This window comes from Nymphaea colorata, chromosome 4, assembly GCF_008831285.2.
Source record: "Nymphaea colorata isolate Beijing-Zhang1983 chromosome 4, ASM883128v2, whole genome shotgun sequence".
Taxonomy (NCBI): domain Eukaryota; kingdom Viridiplantae; phylum Streptophyta; class Magnoliopsida; order Nymphaeales; family Nymphaeaceae; genus Nymphaea; species Nymphaea colorata.
Window position 1 is genome coordinate 26,533,163 of NC_045141.1, and position 18,125 is coordinate 26,551,287.

General features: G+C 41.4%; 3 protein-coding genes across 3 annotated transcripts; 2 read left to right on the plus strand and 1 right to left on the minus strand.

The window, feature by feature from the left end:
- Window positions 1-3,563: 3,563 nt before the first annotated feature.
- LOC116252178 (homeobox-leucine zipper protein HOX11-like) lies at window positions 3,564-5,730 on the plus strand. The gene is made up of 4 exons (XM_031626285.2): window positions 3,564-3,939; window positions 4,382-4,737; window positions 4,850-4,929; window positions 5,207-5,730. Exons 1-4 carry the CDS (start codon window positions 3,798-3,800, stop codon window positions 5,484-5,486), a joined length of 858 nt encoding a protein of 285 aa, XP_031482145.1. The 5' UTR covers window positions 3,564-3,797; the 3' UTR covers window positions 5,487-5,730.
- A 1,674-nt stretch (window positions 5,731-7,404) lies between these two features.
- On the minus strand, window positions 7,405-12,125 carry LOC116253725 (actin-related protein 2/3 complex subunit 5A). Its single transcript, XM_031628700.2, has 4 exons — window positions 11,946-12,125; window positions 11,769-11,841; window positions 10,893-10,993; window positions 7,405-7,957 (listed from the first exon to the last, which is right to left on the minus strand). Exons 1-4 carry the CDS (start codon window positions 12,041-12,043, stop codon window positions 7,822-7,824), a joined length of 408 nt encoding a protein of 135 aa, XP_031484560.1. The 5' UTR covers window positions 12,044-12,125; the 3' UTR covers window positions 7,405-7,821.
- Window positions 12,126-14,871: 2,746 nt separating this feature from the next.
- Window positions 14,872-17,160, plus strand: LOC116252255 (uncharacterized). The gene has a single exon (XM_031626401.2). The coding sequence runs from the start codon at window positions 15,143-15,145 to the stop codon at window positions 16,871-16,873; it is 1,731 nt and encodes a 576-aa protein (XP_031482261.1). The 5' UTR covers window positions 14,872-15,142; the 3' UTR covers window positions 16,874-17,160.
- Window positions 17,161-18,125: the final 965 nt, after the last annotated feature.

An 18,125-nucleotide genomic window follows, 5' to 3' on the forward strand; every position in this document is an offset into this window, starting at 1 on the left:
CCAAATCAATTCGATCCGCTTCATCATTCGTGCCGCCCACTTGGATCGGATCTGATCCGGGTCCTGTCCAAGTTGAGCCCTTGATCTCGGTTGGACCCGAAACAAAGCTTGCGTCGGTCCTGGTCTTCCACACGGTGAGGATCGGGTCCGGGTTTCACGGCATCGGAGCCGCACACGTGGCGGTTCGGGCACGTGGTTGGTTTTTGGAGGAAGCTTCTCGGAAGTCCCAAACCCCTTTTTTTTTTTTTTTCAATTTTTCGTTCCCCGATGGGTTTGGACCTTTTTGACGGTTGACCGAGCCAGTCCCTGACAATCATATAAATTACCACTTCTGTCCACGAGGGTCGCACGTGCGACGGGCTCTGTGGTGAGCTGTACGCCACATGAAACCGAGAGTACGGCCCACATGCACGGAACCGCTTTCCCAAAGAGGACTTTTACGTCTGACGAAATTGCCCTCTTCCCCGTGCTACGTTTTTCTCTAAATTCCCCGAATCGCCCCTTCCTTGCTCTCAAGGGCAGTTCAGGGATAAAATAATATCCCACGTGCGATGGGCCCCACTGAGATTAGTGTGATCGTACGGAAAGCCGCATCGTGGGGACGTGGACACGTGGGCGGGTGGTGGGGCCGGAACAGCTTTATCTTCCCCGACAATGCACCGGCACGAAACGCTCGCCCCCGCGCGAGCCCACCCGCCCTCATCTGGGCTCGTCCGTTCAGGTGACCTTCATCACCTTCTACCTGGCTACCCGGCTAAGTTTAAGGTCCGCTTAACCATTCAATTCCTCTATAATATATATTTAATAATGGGCATGAAGCTTTGATTGTATGTGGCTACATCAAGTACGAGAAACATGTTGGGCAGTATGATTTAAATTGTTGCGGAAGTAGGACACAAGGACATGGAATTTTTCAATCTTTGGAAGATAGTAATTTAATATCCAAGTGTTTGTTAAGTATCGTTCGAGGAATTGTTAAAGAAATCATCGCTTGATGGCCCTCGCGCATCGGCTTCGAAAGTTCACGTGTACTTGAATATTATAATGATGTCGAGGGAACAAAATAATGTTTGGTTGTGAGGAGGGCCTGATTTTATAGTGAGATCGAGGCGAGTGCGCAACTTGAGAAGCAAGGCAGCTGGACATAACAATGAGACAAATTAATGAGCAACGTGGTCTTTACTTTACGCATATGGTACCATCTCCCTTTGAATCTGCTGGAGTAATTTAAAACTTACTAGAAAATCAAAATCATATATATGTTGCACTTTGTGATGTTGATCGAATTCATTAATATAATCTGTATTGTATTTGTGAGTGTAAACCAACGTAAGAAAAGAAGTATTTCTAGGATATGTGAATAGATATTCATAAGCCAAAAAAAAAAAAAACAGATATTGGTTTTCATACTTTTGCAGAATCTTATACGCTCAATCGCAAACGATGATTTTTCCTTTCATTCTTACCGTTTCAGACATACATCACATCTGCATCTATATATATATATATATATATATATATATATATATATATATATATATATATATATATATATATATATATATATATATATATATATATATATATATATAGAGAGAGAGAGAGAGAGAGAGAGAGAGAGAGAGAGAGAAAGAAAGATGTGGCTGGTGCCTGCCCATTCCCAGCTGTAATGTATAGTTGATGTGGTTGAATTGAATTATGCTAGATTCTGCAGCTGTAAATTTGATGTGGAAGGACAGCAGCAGGTGACGACCATGGAAGCCCTAGAGACCGGAGGGACAGCGGCCATTAAAAAAAGGGCCAGTTTTTGCATACGCCCACTTGCTCGGGCCTCCTGATTCCTTTTGTTCCACTGCTTGCTTCTGCTGCATGGCTCGCACATGATCCCTTGCAAGTTGGCTTACTAAACGGTGGACTCAAAACCGCCGGAAACCCAGACGAGCTTCAAGCACCTTGCTCATCTGTGGCTCCCGCCGGTTTACTTTCAGGTCCCAGTCACAAAAACCCACCAGTTGTCCTTTGGCCAAGCTTTGGTTCACCGTCATGGCCCTGTTTAGTGGTTACAAGTCATCCTTCTGCAGTGGTAGAAACCACACCACGATAACCAATCACTTAACAATTCATTTTAAAAGTTTCTTAAAAATTCTTTACAATTTTAAATAAGACAGAAAACTTTGGGGTGTTATAACGATACAATTCACCTCATCCACGTTTGTGGAAACATAGACTCGAGCATTCAACCAGCTTTGATACTAAATGTCACGATTCAGTTCAGTGAATCACAACTTGTTGTCTAATAGCTTCAGTTTTAATCCTCAAAAAAACCTTTATAAGTCCTTCTCCTCCTTCCTCCCTTAAGACTTTTCACAATATTAGATACGAAACTAAACGTTTGGAGTATTACAATAGCATGTCTTAAAAAAACAAACATTCAGATTTCAAACATCCAAGATGCATTGCGAATAGGGTTGGATTCGAAACTGAAAATAGCTAGAAGGCATAAAAAATGCCACCAGTTTACTAGAAATACCAACTCAAGTTTAAGCATTATCATCCTTAATAAGTTGGCCAAGCTGGAGCCCAGGCTTTGATGCTAGTTACAACTCCGGTGTACCCTTTCTTTGTTTATATATAAATTAGATCCTCGTCGCACACTCTTAAGGCTTCAGGAAAGTGGCAAACAATCAACCTCATAGCCTTCATAATTATGTTTTATCATAAGCTACCAAGGCACATGTTTTGGTAACTGAAAAACTGATTTTAAAATTGATCCGAGTCCAACTATTTGATTTCCACAATAACCTTTCCCAGTTAAAACCTGGTCTGATCGAGTTTGGAAAATAATGTTTCAAATTCTAATTGGATCCAGCCGATTCTCTAAATCTTTTTTGTTGACCAATTCGATTTTGAGATTGACCTTAACAACATCGCTTTTAAGTAAAGCACAACCATTGTCTACTTTACTCATATGCACCTCTTCAAGCATTCTTACAACACTTTCTCCAGTTTACATTGACCTATACATTATAGATATCATATAAGCTTAGGTTATTATATAACTTTAGGCACAAACATGCAATCGATTTATGAATGAAATGTATATATATATATATATACATGAAATCGAATTTGTGAATGAGAAGATGATAGGACAAGTAAAGTAAGAAGGAGGAGTCAAATGATTAGGGGAAGGAGATGCCGGGGAATGGGGGTACAGGATGACAGGATGGCGGGGCCCGGCACCAGGATGGAAGGCCAGGCCAGGCAACGGCATGTTGACGCACGTGACGGGGAGCCCCCCCTTTCCTTATGAACCGCCTGCCCCACGTGACCACCACTCCCACCTGTCGGACGGATGCTCCCCCGGTCCTCCCTCTCCGGCTCCGCTCATCATCGACTCAACGCTCCTCCCTTTTCTTTTGACGGTAGCAGCCGAGCCGAGTCGAGCCGAGCCGATTGAGGATGAACGCTTTTAACCATGGTTAAGTTTGACCTCCTAAGCCCCCACGCCTCGTCATCATTGCATGGCTATAAATAGCGGACCACCCTTCCTCCTCCCACCTCATCGTCATCGTTGGCGTCGTCCTCATCATCACCACTGCTCGTCCCACAACACCATCGTCGTCTGCATCTCGTCATCTGAAGCTCACTGAGAAGAGGAAGCAGAGGCGGGGAAGACTTATCTCATTCAAACAAACTTTAGGAGAAGGGGAGGAATCGAAGGAGGGGCTGCTAGTGGAAGGTTTTCTCTTGGGTTTTTTTTTTTCTTTTTCTCGAGACGCGGTGGGGAGAAGAAGATGGCGGAAGAGATAGGGTTGGATCTGAACCTCTTCTCGGGGAATCATCACGCGTTGCAGTTGAAGCTCTCGACCGACGCTTCGACTTCGCTGCCGGGCCTTCGTCTTCACAACGCATCTCCACGTGCGGATCTCTCTCCAGGTACCGTCAACGGAAGAAAACCTGTGCTCGATGCTTTTCCTATTTTTTTGGCTCTTGCATCGATCCTTTTATTTGTTCCTGATCCGGAAATCTGGACTCAGGGTGCTTTTCATGGCGGACTTCCTTATTTTGTATCGTTTTCTTCTTCTTCCACACCCCCGCCCTCCTTTTTTTTTTTCACTCTTTTGAGTTTTTACCTAATTACCTGATCCGTCATAGCAGCTAAAAAAGGGGCTGTGGCCTTTGAACGTGTCTCCGAAGAATCGGATATCGGATCCGATTCGCCTGGAGATAGGAGACCATGGAATATGATCTCCCTGGTCGATTTGCTTGGTTTGCTATATAATCTGATCCCTGATTAGACGACTCGTTTCGGTTAAAAATTATTGGGAACCACTGTTGCATGTGGGAGCTAATATCAAAACGACGTTGTCTCGTGCAGACAGAAATCCCGGCAACTTCAGAGTGGAGACGAGACGCTTTCTTAAGGGGATCGATGTGAATCGACTGCCTGATGCCACGGACGGAGACGGCTTCGAGGAAGAGGAGGAAGAGGAAGCCGTAGCCAGAGCATCCTCGCCTGCAAGCACGGTCTCGAGCCTGAGCCTGAGCGGCAACAAGCGAGGAGGAGACAACGATCTCCTCCTGGAGGATGACAGGTCTTCTCCTAGAGGAGGCGCCGGAGGAGGAAATGGTGCCAGCGACGAGGAGGACACCTCCAGGAAGAAGCTGAGGCTAACCAAGGACCAATCTGCCGTCTTGGAGGAGAGCTTCAAGGAGCACCCCACTCTCAATCCCGTAAGCATCATCTCCAGCCTGACCTTTCTTTGTTACCAATTTGTGAGAAGATTCTCGACGATATGATTATTTCTTCTTATACTGATGCCCTGTGGTGCTTGTTTATTCTCAGAAGCAAAAACTAGCGTTGGCCAAGCAGTTGAATCTCCGGCCCAGGCAGGTGGAAGTCTGGTTCCAGAACCGCAGAGCAAGGTATAGCTACCCCCAAAAATTTTCGCGTTCTTTGCATTTGTGTGTCACTCCATACATCTCCCACATGGTTGTGTACTTTGCCGTATTTTTACAAGGATGGCCGGTAAAAATCCGGACTTATCCTACTTTTTTGGATCTGCTGGGATATTTTACTGAAACGCCCTAGTATTTGTGGGATTAGATGTATGGGAAGTCGATTTTTGCCTTCATTAAGATCTTTGTTGAAGGGATGTAAATTGATCAACTAACTCAGACTGCCTTAACTGGTTGTTTGCAGAACCAAGTTGAAGCAGACAGAAGTGGACTGCGAATTTCTCAAGCGTTGTTGTGAGAATTTGACGGAAGAGAACCGGAGACTGCAGAGAGAGTTGCAGGAGCTCCGGGCGCTCAAGCTCTCCCCTCAATTTTACATGCCTGTCCAAGCCACCACGCTCACCATGTGCCCTTCTTGTGAGAAGCTGGCGGCCATGGCCGCCACCAACAACCATTGCCGGATCCCGCCATCCGCCATTAGCCCGATTCCAATCCGCGGCTTCGACATGCCGGCGCGTTCATGAGAGAAAGAACTGGTGTAACCGGTGGAGCCTTCCTTTTTTCTGGTTTTCCGGCCGATTGCTGTGTTTCTTTTGCCATGCGAGTGTTATCTATCAAACATAGATTAACACGTCGGTCTGAGCCTTTCTTTTCTCTCTAATTAAAGAACAAATTTGTAGCCGGATTCTTTTGTTATGAATGTAAAAATCTGTAGCTTTGTATCTGAAATTATCGGAATCAATGAATAGCTGCTTCTTTACAAAATTCTGTCCAGGCCAAGGTAGTACAGTATGATCAATAAGCTTTTTCCTTCTTTTTGAGTTAAGTTGAGGTTGAAAAACCGTAGCTTGCTTTTTACAGAAAAGAAGAAAGAGAAACTATTGAAAGAATTTTTTAGACCATACAATTCCATCAATGAACAGATAACCCGGTTGGATTCCAAAAAAGATTTCGAAAAGTGAATCTTAGGGCTTCTCCCGGTCGGCCTTACTGCAGAGATTCAGGAACTTTTGAAAAAATAATTGGTGCAACTACAGCCACTTCGTAAAAAAAAGGTATGAATCGTTCTGAGTAAACAGCCTTAAAGAGAAAGAGGACAGAAGTGCCCCATCTGGCACATGGGGAGACGAGCTGCAATACCCAGAAGTTCCCAAATGCGTGCTGCTTTTGGGCAAGATAAACCAGCATTGCCAATACCGAAGCCGGAGATGAGCCGTTTTTAAGTTGTTTTTTGTTAAGTTTAAATTCAAAATTCTTTTAAATATTTACTGAAAAAGAGACCGATAATTGGCAAGACCGAGTGGGTGGTTGCAGCTTTGAAAAGTTACAACTCTTCGCACGAGTGACAGAGAGAACTCTACGGCGCCGTTTCGTTTGGCATCAGGGACAGGGACACTGTTCCAGTGGGTTATAATGATATAATAATGAAATACAAGCAAAGTGTCTCTACTCCAAACAACTTTTATAAAGATGCATTAAGATTCAGACGGCTAATTGGAACTTAGCTAGTTAACTAATTAATTTAGATCACAATAATAACCCATGACCATCCTCACTACAGGACACCAGCACGACTCTTGAATAGGCTTTGCTCTTTTTTAACTTGGTTTTCACGAACTTGTATTTCATGAATCTGTATGATTTGCATGTACCTATATAGAGGCTTGGCTACTGGGGACCGACCTACTTGTGACCAGTGTCTCCGGATTCACGAAAGGCTGACTGAGAAGGCAGGTTTAGGGTGCATCCTACCAGCACTTTCAGACACAACAAATACTGTCTGATATCACACTCTGATGGTTTCTCAACATTTAGTGAATCGCCTCTGGCGTTGTCCTGTCATAAGAAGGACATGCAAGGCTTGAGCCCATCCAAGAATCCAGGCCCAAGTGGCTGGGCCTACCAGAGCTTCTGTTCATGTTAAAAAAAGGAAGGGGAAAAAAAGGCGAGATGAGGGCCAGTAGTCTCCCCAGTGACTGATAGGGCGCTGGATGAACCGATGGATCATCGTGTTACACACGATCAGTGTCCCATGAGAGCATGGTAAGTGGATCATCTTTGCAGGTTAAGAAATTCACCTAGAGTTTACAAGGCAGGGTTCATTAAGCGACCTCTAGTTCCAATTGGTGACGTAAATTGTTCAGACCTGGTTTCACGATTTGTCTCGCTTCTGCTGTACTGGATTTGAAGCAATCCGATTTTGCATGTTTTCAGATTGTTCAAACCTGAGTTATATCCGTAATTGCAACTCAAGTTACCCCCTTCACCAGGGACACGAGAGATGCCAGTATCCATTAGAAGGGTATCTGTCGAAGGACCATGGACACATTTTACATGCTGCACGCCTGCGTTGGTGTATTAGCCTAAAGACTTCGAGTGGGAGAAAGCCAAATCATCATTACATCCTTTGCTGCAAGTCTAAAGTAATGGAAAGACCACCTGTTCAAAAAAGAGGGCACCAAGGATTCTAAATAAAAGGATAAACAGAACAGAGTACGAAAAATATCAACCTCTGGAATAGGGAAACATGATGCCCCCAACAAGTTTAGTTCTTTCCATCACCCTTGCAAATTGGAAAAAAGGGAAAAAAAATCAGCAGCCATAACTCATATACAGGATTCCAAGAACAATCCATTATCATTTTTGTGTCTCCAGACAGTCAAACAGGTGCAAAACTGGATTCAAAGTTTTATATGCTGATTATAGCTAAATTACACGCAATAGACAAGCAAGATGGCATTTGCTGGCACTACTGTAGAAAAATACTGAATCTCTTTCTCTCCTCCGACAGATCGAATCTGTGATTTCAGCAGATTGTCTGTGTGGTTTAGCCATGTATCTCCTTCCAAATGGGTAGATTCAGACAGTATTTGTGGTGTCTGAAAGTGCACGTAGGATGCACCCTAAACCTGCCTTCTCAGTCAACCTTTCGTGAATCCGGAGACACTGGTCACAAGTAGGTCGGTCCCCAGTAGCCAAGCCTCTATATAGGTACCTGCAAATCATGGAACATCGTTAGTGGAAAAGTTGGCTTTATCCGCTAAAGCAACTGCAAGACATAATCGGATAAATTCACCAAAAGGTTCCAAGCGCCAAAAACGACAAAATGAACATAATAATTCTTTGGTGTATATCCTTTGTAAAGGCATATTTTTGTTTACTGAAGGGTGTAGATGAGACTAGATCCAACATGTTCCCATTATCTTCTGGGAGTGCATGACGGCTGTCTTTACCAAGAAAGCAACTGCACTGGGACAATTAGACCAAGAAAACGGAAGAAACATAAAAGATAAAAGGATGACTGGTGCTGCCATTTGCCTCAGATTTCACAGACACAACAACAACAAAAAGAAAGCAGTACCTACAAGCGCTCCTAAATCCCACCATTTAGAGCAAGCATTCCCACTACTAACCCAATGTATAAGCAACAAAAAGGCTGAGGGACATAGTGATGAAGAGATGCAATCCTTGCATGACTTGGATTTACGCCAAGCCCTAAATATACCATTCCAGGTTACAGTCTAAGTCATGATTCGGGTACTCACATTGGTGAGTGGCATTATTACCAATAATAATTGCTAACCTTCTATGCATAATGGAGGTGATGCCTTCAAACATCCGAAAACAAGAAAACGAACACTTGTGAAAAAGCAACCTTGAGATTTGTCAAAAGAAAAAGTGGACTCACAGTCACCCTGCACCTACAGCCACCACTTTGATACATATGGCCCCAAAGTAGAAGCACATTTTGTGGTTTGGACACTCTCACAAGCCTTGCCTCATCAAGATTCAGTCCTAGAGGGATCAAATGTTCCATATGCATGCACTCCTGAATCTTCAGAAATCAGAAAACAATACGTTGTCATCATCAGAAGTGTGTCACTACTCCAAATTGATGATTTTGGAAAAAAAAAAAAAAGTCATAGAAATGATAATGATGAATGTAAGCCCTTGAAGGGTGCACAGAAAATACAACTAATCCAGCTATCACTGTCTTGTTGAGGAGAACCGAGAACAAGTATATTATTACCGAGAAGAGAAAAGGAAGTTTATACCTAGGCTATTAACACATGCAAAGCAGACACGAACTTCAAAACCAGAAATTAGACAATCAGACAGACCCATGTCACTTAGGCATCCCATATGAACCTTAAAGCATTTTAAATTCATTATCTTAACTAGCCAAGAAAAAGGTTGCGCACCATGTATAAGAATCTCCTCATTATATTTGTGAGAGAGAGAGAAGGGTAAGTAACCTAAAGGAGAAGGCCAGAAAATAAGAAGGAAAAAGAAAAGGAGAGATCAACACGTTTGTATCCTTAGACATTGTGCTTATGTCACATATTATATGATACATATGAATAAAAAGGAAAAAATATAAAACAATGAGAAGCATGCAAACACAAAAACCAAAAGTAGAGAAAATACCCAATACAGAAAAGGACACACAACATCCTGCCATCCAAAGAGCCCCATCCTTAGGCGTTCAAGGGTCATTACACTCAATGAGCCTTATGAAATCTTGGTCCCTACTTCTTTATATTAAGTGAGTGCAATTTATTTGTCTATTGTCATCTTTTCTCTTGTATTTGCATAAGTTGTAGGACATGATTGACCTTCTCATTTGTTGATTGTTGCATCCATTACGATTCTTACTGTTTTTGTGAACCTTGAGAAAAATTGTGCACAAAATGGACTGGTCTGCCTGATGCTTTCGTACAACTTTCTAGGTAGAATATAAGTGACTACTATTAATTGCAATAACCATTTAGCATCACAGAGCAACTTCTCCAATGGAAATTTTCATCCAAAAATTATTATCATGTTTCAATATGGAAATTTTATATATTCTCCAATTTTTCAGTTTAAATCTTTTTTGTGCCCATTTTATAAATTTCTGGTGTTATATCAAGTATCAACTTTTCTCCCTCCTTTCTATGTTTCTAAGAGATATTTGTTTTCAGGTCATCCAGCTATGCTTAATCTGGCAAAATAACTTATGAGTTATGTCCCAAAGTCAGCAAATTTTTAGGATAAGCTATAGGTCTCAAGGGTCTCTATTCAGATTTACTCATATGGATGATACAACGCTAATCTTGCCTCAAAGTTTTGAACTTGGGTTGTATTCCTATGTAGTACCAGACTACCAGTAGTGAATCTCAAAAAATATTTTGGAGTAATCGAACTTTGGGAGTCATATTAAGTTATTTCCATGGTGAGCTCCTATTAAGATGATAAGTTCTTGATACATTATGGGGGCATCGGCAATGTATGTTTGGATATTAAGAGTATAAGACTATTCCAACCCCTGAGACGTGATACATGGACGACCATCACCTTCCTTTCTTATTGCTTATTTTCTTTGAATAGCAATCAAGGGTTAGGCAGCCTCCTTAAGTATGCCAGAAGCTGTGCCATGGATGACAAAAATGTCACAACCTTCAACTTGAAGATCTTTTAGGTCTGGCCCCCCCTAGCCAGGTTGAGAGAGCTCACCTTTGGCTTCTTGATGTTTTTATGCTTGCTTGCAATAGTTTTGTATTCTACATACAGCTCTTCTGTTCCTGAATAATCATGCTATACATAGCTTGCCAAATGTTAAATAACACATACAACCAAGACATAATCATGCTGCAGATAACTTGTTTAATGTTAAATAACGTACATAGATGTCTACTATCACAGACATGCACATGGATATTTGTCATGTTTGCCCATTATCTTTTTTTTTTTTGACATAGTGTGTTTGTCATATTTGTCATGTTTGCCCATTATCTTTAAATTAACAAAATCACCATAAGAGCAACTAACTACTAGAAACTTTCCGGGTCAGAGAACCATCTGTTTCGGCTTCATGGTCGACACTAGAAGCTCATAATTCATGAAAACCAGTACAAAACTCTCAAGGAGGGAAAAACAGTATCACTTACTTCATTAGGATGTCATAGTATTCTACGTCTAAAGAGGAGAATAATGCATCCACATCTTTGATGGCCATCATAGCCCGGTGCACCACTATCCAGTTTGCAGACTGCCAAGCGGAAGGAGAAGTTACATGCAGAAAACAAGGAAAAGAAAAATAAAATAGAAACCAAACTAAAGCCATGACCATTGCAAAAGAAAATAAGGAATAAAGGAGCAACGACAGCTAATACTTGTGAATCACAGTTAAACCACCAAAGCCCAACAAGGCACCAAGGTTTAACGCACAAATTGATGGCCTTGAGGTCATTAACATAGGAGAGAGCTGGCTACCAAGTGAGAAATCAAGGGTTCGAGTTGAAATAGGCACTTCCTCCAAAAATTAGAAGGTTACGGCTGTCTTGCCCCGCCCCTGCCAAGTATTCCTGCATCCAGGAGTCCATTACATATAGTCCTCTTGATTATACGTAAATGACCCAAATAAATTTTCAATAGCGAACCACATAGTTCAGTGGGATTATCTTCAAGCATAATTGAACCCCAAAGTCATACAGCTATCCAGCTAAGTGCGGAAACAAGTTCAAAGGCAAAACTGTAGAGATCCAAACAACCACGATATCCCAGTTAATGCATTTGACGTCAGGATTCCTCAATTCAAGCAAAAAAAAATCCATTTAAACAGCACCATCATTGCATTGCTAAGATTCCAAACAGGACCAGGAAAAACAAATTATTCGAGCTTCGGGTCAACGTGTTTTACTTCCAAGAAATTTTCCCATGAAGGGTCTCCAGTGAACCGAATAAGCAACAGAAAGCTCATCTTCGCATATTACATGCGGAATGAACAGACCGATGCATGACGGTACAATTGACCAAGAACCAACCTTACATCTCTCGTCCAAGGTTTTAGGTGGGGATCCTTCCAGAGCAGTTTTCAGTGCCTCCACGGGCTTCGATCTGTGAGAAAGAGAGAAAAGGAGAACGGTGATCTTCCGAGGGGGAGTTTAGGAGGAACAACTAACGAACGATGGAAATAGGGGGAGAACAAGAGGTGTGCTCACGATCTGAGCAGACGTTCGATTTGGCGCGACTTGTTTTCGATTCTCATGATGATTGCTTCCGCGTTGTCTGCTTCCATGAACTGAGGCGCTTCCGCCATCGAGACCCCTGGCAGCCCCTCTCACTCCCTCTCTCTCTACGCCACTCGATCTCGAACTTTTTGCGGCAGGGTAGGAACTTGGTCCGGCACTTATCAAGTCACTTGTATTTGGGTTTTGATACTTTCGTTCTTGGAGAGCGTCTGGATGATACACACCCACTAAGAAATGGTTTTGTGAAAATTTATTAAAAAAAATTTTTAATCAGTTTTAAAAAATTGGTAATAAGATCACCTTTTTTTAATAATCAGTTTTTAAAATTGGTAATCAGTTAAACAAGATTTTTCAAAAATTCTGTCGCCAAAACTCATTCTTAGTATGATCAAAATGCACTTGAAATGGGTTTTTGGAAACAAAACCACCTTTAACCTACAAAAAGTGATGTTAGAATATCAACCATTTGATGGAAAGAAAAATATTGTATTCGAAAAACAAATGTACATGAGAAACATAGTATATTTATTACAAAAATATGTATAATATTTGTTTGTTATATTTAGAAATAGTATTTATAATCATTATTATATGAAACAATTATACGGTGTTTTTATTACATATGTGTTGGTACATTTGTTTTACGATCAAAACGTTATTCTTGTCAAACACCTTTTTCAACCTAAACGTTCATAATGTGTATGATATACCTATAATTATGGATTTTTAAAATCAAAATACTCATTTTTAAGAAATTAAAATTATTAAACAAACATGGTATTTTATTTTCAGAATTAGGAAACTAAAGCTTGGAATTTAAATTTCATTTCAATTTGAAAAGGAATTATGGTTTTAGAATTTTCATTATTGAATCAAAATTCCAAACCATCAAACGCTCGATACATATTCAATTTCTCTCTCTCTCTCTCTCTCGTCCGTCTTAAATCTACAGTAATTAGACAAGGGTTCAAATAAGTACATATACCTCTAGCCATCCTACTAAACCCATAGGCTATCAGTTTTCATGCTGGTCCAGATTATCCAGCCGTTGGTATTGGATCCATTCAAGAATGTGATCGGCACTAGGACTATAAACGGGTCGTACAGTACAAATTTCTTGGCAAGTTTGAAAAAATTCCATCCGAATTTGATCCAACTCCTGAATGTATCAATATCCCAAATATTTGCAACCATAATTAGCAAACTTCCTAAGAAAAAGCGTTCCTCAAAATCTCATTATTCAATTTTGAGATTAACAATTTGTGCGAATTTCAAAATTGCACTTTCTTAGCACGAGGAAACATTCCGAGGCAACGATGCCTTGCTTGCTGTTCTTGCCACATTTTTTGCAGCTTTTGCATATTCGTATTTTCCTAACAAAAATAACTTCGTTCCATCCTCTTACAGTCGATTTGAATCGAGCAATTCAACTGAATTCAGAAAATATATTAAAAAAAAAGAAAGTTATATAAAAAAAATATAAAGATTCTTAAAAGATTTTAATAAGATTATGGCGCAAGACACTCTTGAATTGACTGTTAAATCAAATCAATTTGAAAATCAGCCGTTTAAAGTTAATTCTAGTACCGGTGAGGTGGAACTCTAACTCAAGCATGATAAGTATTTCATCTTACCATTCATAAGAAAACCGAAGCTCCCACCCTATCTTGTATCTTTATAAGGTGCAGGTCTACTTTTGATGCTTGGAATGTTGTCTCCTTCATGTTTTAACTTTCTTAAGCATCAGTTGCTTCTTGTTTGCAGTATAAGGTAAGGGAGTTAGTTGTCTCCTTCGTGTTTTAACTTTCTTAAGCATCAGTTGCTTCTTGTTTGTAGTATAAGGGAGTTAATGTTAGCAGAATTTGAAATAAAAACTAACCCTACCAACTCCCATCCTTTCATCCTTTACTGCTTGACCTCAGTTAGGAGGACTCTAACTCAGCCTTTTTGCATCCATAAGTAGCACAAGAAAAAGTTTTAGCTTCAAAATTAGCATTAATTTTAGCATGACCTTAGCTTATCTAGTGGTTGATCTTGAAAGTCAAGGGCCCAAGGTCACTCACCAATAAAAATATTCACATTTTTTGAGGGAGGAAAAAAGAATTATGAAGTACATATACAGACCATGTGCTTATCCAAACGCCGATTAGAAAAGGTAAAAGCCATTTCTTTTAAATATAAAGCAAGCCAAAGGTGAAAAAGCGCTCCACCAAACTGTTCGAACTCTCCAAAAAATAAAAGCCGGGTCAGGATCATGACGAGCTATCTTTCTGCGCAGATCTGATTCTATCATGAACTCGCGTTCATTACATCACTACATCTAAATTTAAAAGAAAAGATAAATTGTACTGTATTCACACCTCAAATTGGTATGTTTATGACTTGGAAGCCATTAATGAGCAGACAAAAGGTCAATTGCGCATTAGTTAAAGTAGGGTACTTCATAAAGGAAGGACTCCCATTAAGTGGCCTGGTTTTTGGTGGGTTCCAGCTCGTCGTCCCCTCGAAAAGATTAAATGGCAACGTCGATCTCGTGCGAAGAGTTGCTGGTTCCACTTCCACAGATAAAGCATAATGGATCTCGAGAAATTGCCAAACAGTTTCTCCTATCTTTCTCAAGATTGGGAAGCGTGCATTGTGCTGCTTGGAATCCTTCATACCTTCAACAATACTTTATTCCTTCCCGATGCCCGTTAAGGCTCTTGAAATCCTTCACAAGGGCCGTCGGTGAGTGGGGAATGCATATAAACTCACAATTAAGGCCAAACTTAGACTGGATATACAGATAACACAATTGTGAAGAGACATTAAGGAATGCATTTTAAAAAATTTCACGTGGAAGCTTCTTTCACAGCGGATTTCGTTAAGATTATATCGTGTTTAGAACTTTAGAAGTCGTAATCCTCTGAAACACTGTTTACGCTTTAAGACTGTTGTGTGAGAAGGGCAACAGTTTCCTGTTTTCTATGTAAAGTTGAGGATCTGACAGAGGATTGGAATTTTGTAGTGTGATGACCACACTCAATCCTTTTGCTTTACCTTTTCCCTATCCATTTCCTTACGCATTAAGGGTTCTTCGCCTCCAAATACTTGCTCTTTCCTAGTTTCGTTGTCTTTGTTTTCTTTCGTCTGCGCCTGCAACCCAAAGGTTTAACCAGATTTCTTTCATGGCCGCCTCTTTCAAGAATGGCCGACGGCTGCATTTCTCACCTCCCCATCTAACAGATTTGAATGCTCACCGGCTAGTTTCAAAGACCCAACAGAACCCAAGCAACTATTCTGGCTATCTGCTTAAAGGCCTGTTCATAACTGTAGCATTTGCGCTCCTGCCTTTTTGCTCCTCCCACTTACCCGAATTCACCAACCACACGAACCTTGATAGGAGGTGGGAGTTTCTGCGGCTGGCTTTCATCGGGGCTGCTCTCTCCTATGGTCTGTTAAGCCGTCGTCGGAGTGAAACAGTGAAGGAAATTGAGGTAAGGATAGAATCGACGCAGAATTATGTCTCCAAAATCCTTCAAGTCTCGCCAGTCTTTGATGGTGAGAGCGACTGTGGTTCTTACTCTGACAGCAGTAGGCTTCAGACCTGGAGCTCTCTATATTATCCTTGTGAGTCCAAGGTCATGGTGGCCGAGGAAGATCGCAACCGCCATGATCAGCCCCTCTTCCTTCCAGTTAGGAGCTTGAAATCCAGCATTTCTGACACAGAAACTATGCCTGCACGGGAGATAACACAGATTCCAGCGCCTGCAAATTCGAAAACCAAAGACAGCGTGATGATTGGAAAAAGAGAAACTGGGATGTCCAACTTTCATGGTGTGGACCTGGACAACGTAGTTTTGCCTTCACCCGTTCCATGGCGGTCGAGGTCAGGAAGATTGGAGGTTAAGGGAGACATATTTCCTTCTGCCCTTTACTCTCTACCACAGTCTATTTCTGGACCTGAGGTGCCGGAATTTGCAAGTCCTGCTTCACTGTCATCCATTTCACGGCCTCCTTCAATTTCTCCTCCACAGTCTCTCTCTCCAACCCCAATGTTAGCTTCTGTTCAAGACTCTGCAACGGACCCTAAAGTCAATCGTGTCTCTTCTGTTAAGGACAATGTGTCCCCCCCTGTAAAGGAAATCGTTACGGTGAACAAGTTCCTGAACAAAACCCTAGACTATTCACAGTCGTTTGAAGGCAACCGACCTAGAAAATCCATTTCCACAATGAGAAAATGTGAAAGTTTGGATTCAACATATGGAGGTCATGTCGGTATCGAACCTGAGCAAACGGCGGTAAGAAGCAGGAGGACGTTTAATTCAATGAAGGTGGAGAACGGTGTAAGAAAGAACAAGGATGATGAGAACCTTCTGATGCCCAGGCCAGATGGGGAGGATAAAAGTGTTGGGAGTGAAGCAGAAGAAGGGATGAGCAGAAATGATGGAACAGAGTTTGTTGTTGCGACGAAGAAAAGAAAATCAGAAGTTGAAATAGCAGAAAAGACTCAGTCAAAGTCCAATTTCCAACCGCCACGACCGCCTTCTATTGAGTTGTACGAAGAGTATCGCAAGAATAGACACAGTGCGAAGCAAGAAATCAAGGAGTTGAAGGCACAAGTAGAAGCGGCATTGGTCGCTGATGGTGATGATGACGATGACAATGGCGATGAAGACGACAATGATGAGGAGGAGGAAGAACGGGAGCACGAGGAGGAGGAAGTTGATGACACACATTCAGACACTGAAACTGTTTCGTCAGAATCAGAATCAGAAACCGATCAAATTGATGAGAGTGAAGTTGATAAGAAGGCGGATGAATTCATAGCTAAATTCAGACAGCAGATTAGACTACAAAGGGTCAGACCAATCAAGACTGGCAGCGGTCAGAAGATTCAAAACAGGAAAAATAGATGAGGTAGAGTTGCTTGCTTTCTTGAAAGCTAAATCCCGAAGGTTCGCAGCAGTGATGAATTCTTCAGAGTTCAGAAAAAGGAAAGTAAAACCGGAAAGACAACATAGATGGGTTTCCTTGAATTGCTGCTTCTGCTGCTGCTTCATTTTCTCTTGCCGTGTTTTTCTTTTGTGGCTTTGGTTTGCCATTTTTGTGTTTCTTATGTTGTCAAAACCAGCTTCCGATTGGCGTCTACTTGTTTATGGCCGTTTACCAGCTTAAAGACTGTGCATTACAGTTTCTCTTGCTATTTTGGATTCTCATTTGACATGCTCTGCAGGTGATGCTCTTGCAAATTTGATTGAACCATTGTGGTACCTTCTTGTCATGTCCTTCGCGACTCATGAAGCTCTTGAAAATTTCCGTGATTATTTAGCAGAACTCTGATCTTTCGGATGTGAAAATGATCCGCTTTCTATCGTTGGTCGAAGCTAGATGCACCCACTTGGTGAATAAATTCATTATGAACATCAGATCTTGTTTCACTGCTTTTAAGTGGTTCTAGCATGTTAAAATACTTTGCTTCTGATAAATTTATCCAAGATGATGAAATTTTGAAGTTCTACGAGGGACATTGACAGGCTTCCAGACTGTTCCAATTTAATTGTTTTGACTGATTCTGTAGCTACCATCACGATAATTACTCTACCAGAAAAAGGACCCTTGAACAGAAATTCACTGCCATGGATTTTTTAATTATGGGAACACTAAATCTGTTCAAGCAAATCAGGTTCTGGCCGTTTGAATGGTGATCTTCAATTGAAAAAACCGCAGTGATCACGTCTGCAGAAAGCCCATTTGAACCAAAACAATCTGCAACAATGAACTCCCATGGAATGGTATAGTTGGAAACTCATATTCTGTCCATTAATTTTGTCAAACAACGAGTAAGCAATGTCGGTTACTCAATCGTTAAAAATACTTGGGATAAAGGGACATGCAGCTTGTGCGAGAACGAGTGCGCCGCCCCACACAGCAGTCATATGCAATATGTGGATATTATAAAGCTGACAATACCTCCCCCCACCAGTTGCACATTGACAGGCTCTCTTTATGAAATTATACAAGCAAAATAGTCCGAGTTCCAACTTGCGGCAAGGAATAATACACACCATGGTATATGCTTCATGACCCCTATAGTTGTAGACTTTATGAAGGGATCGACCGAAAAATGAGATCTGGTACATTGTTTTTCTTGTTCCAAAAATGGCTGCC

Coding starts and splice junctions, on each gene's coding strand:
- LOC116252178 (XM_031626285.2), top strand. CDS start 3,798: ATGGCGGAAGAGATAGGGTTGGATCTGAACCTCTTCTCGGGGAATCAT. Junction 3,940..4,381: donor ACGTGCGGATCTCTCTCCAG/GTACCGTCAACG, acceptor TGTCTCGTGCAG/ACAGAAATCCCGGCAACTTC. Junction 4,738..4,849: donor AGCACCCCACTCTCAATCCC/GTAAGCATCATC, acceptor GTTTATTCTCAG/AAGCAAAAACTAGCGTTGGC.
- LOC116253725 (XM_031628700.2), bottom strand. CDS start 12,043: ATGGCGGAAGCGCCTCAGTTCATGGAAGCAGACAACGCGGAAGCAATC. Junction 11,842..11,945: donor ATCGAACGTCTGCTCAGATC/GTGAGCACACCT, acceptor TCTTTCTCACAG/ATCGAAGCCCGTGGAGGCAC. Junction 10,994..11,768: donor CCTTGGACGAGAGATGTAAG/GTTGGTTCTTGG, acceptor TCCGCTTGGCAG/TCTGCAAACTGGATAGTGGT.
- LOC116252255 (XM_031626401.2), top strand. CDS start 15,143: ATGGCCGCCTCTTTCAAGAATGGCCGACGGCTGCATTTCTCACCTCCC.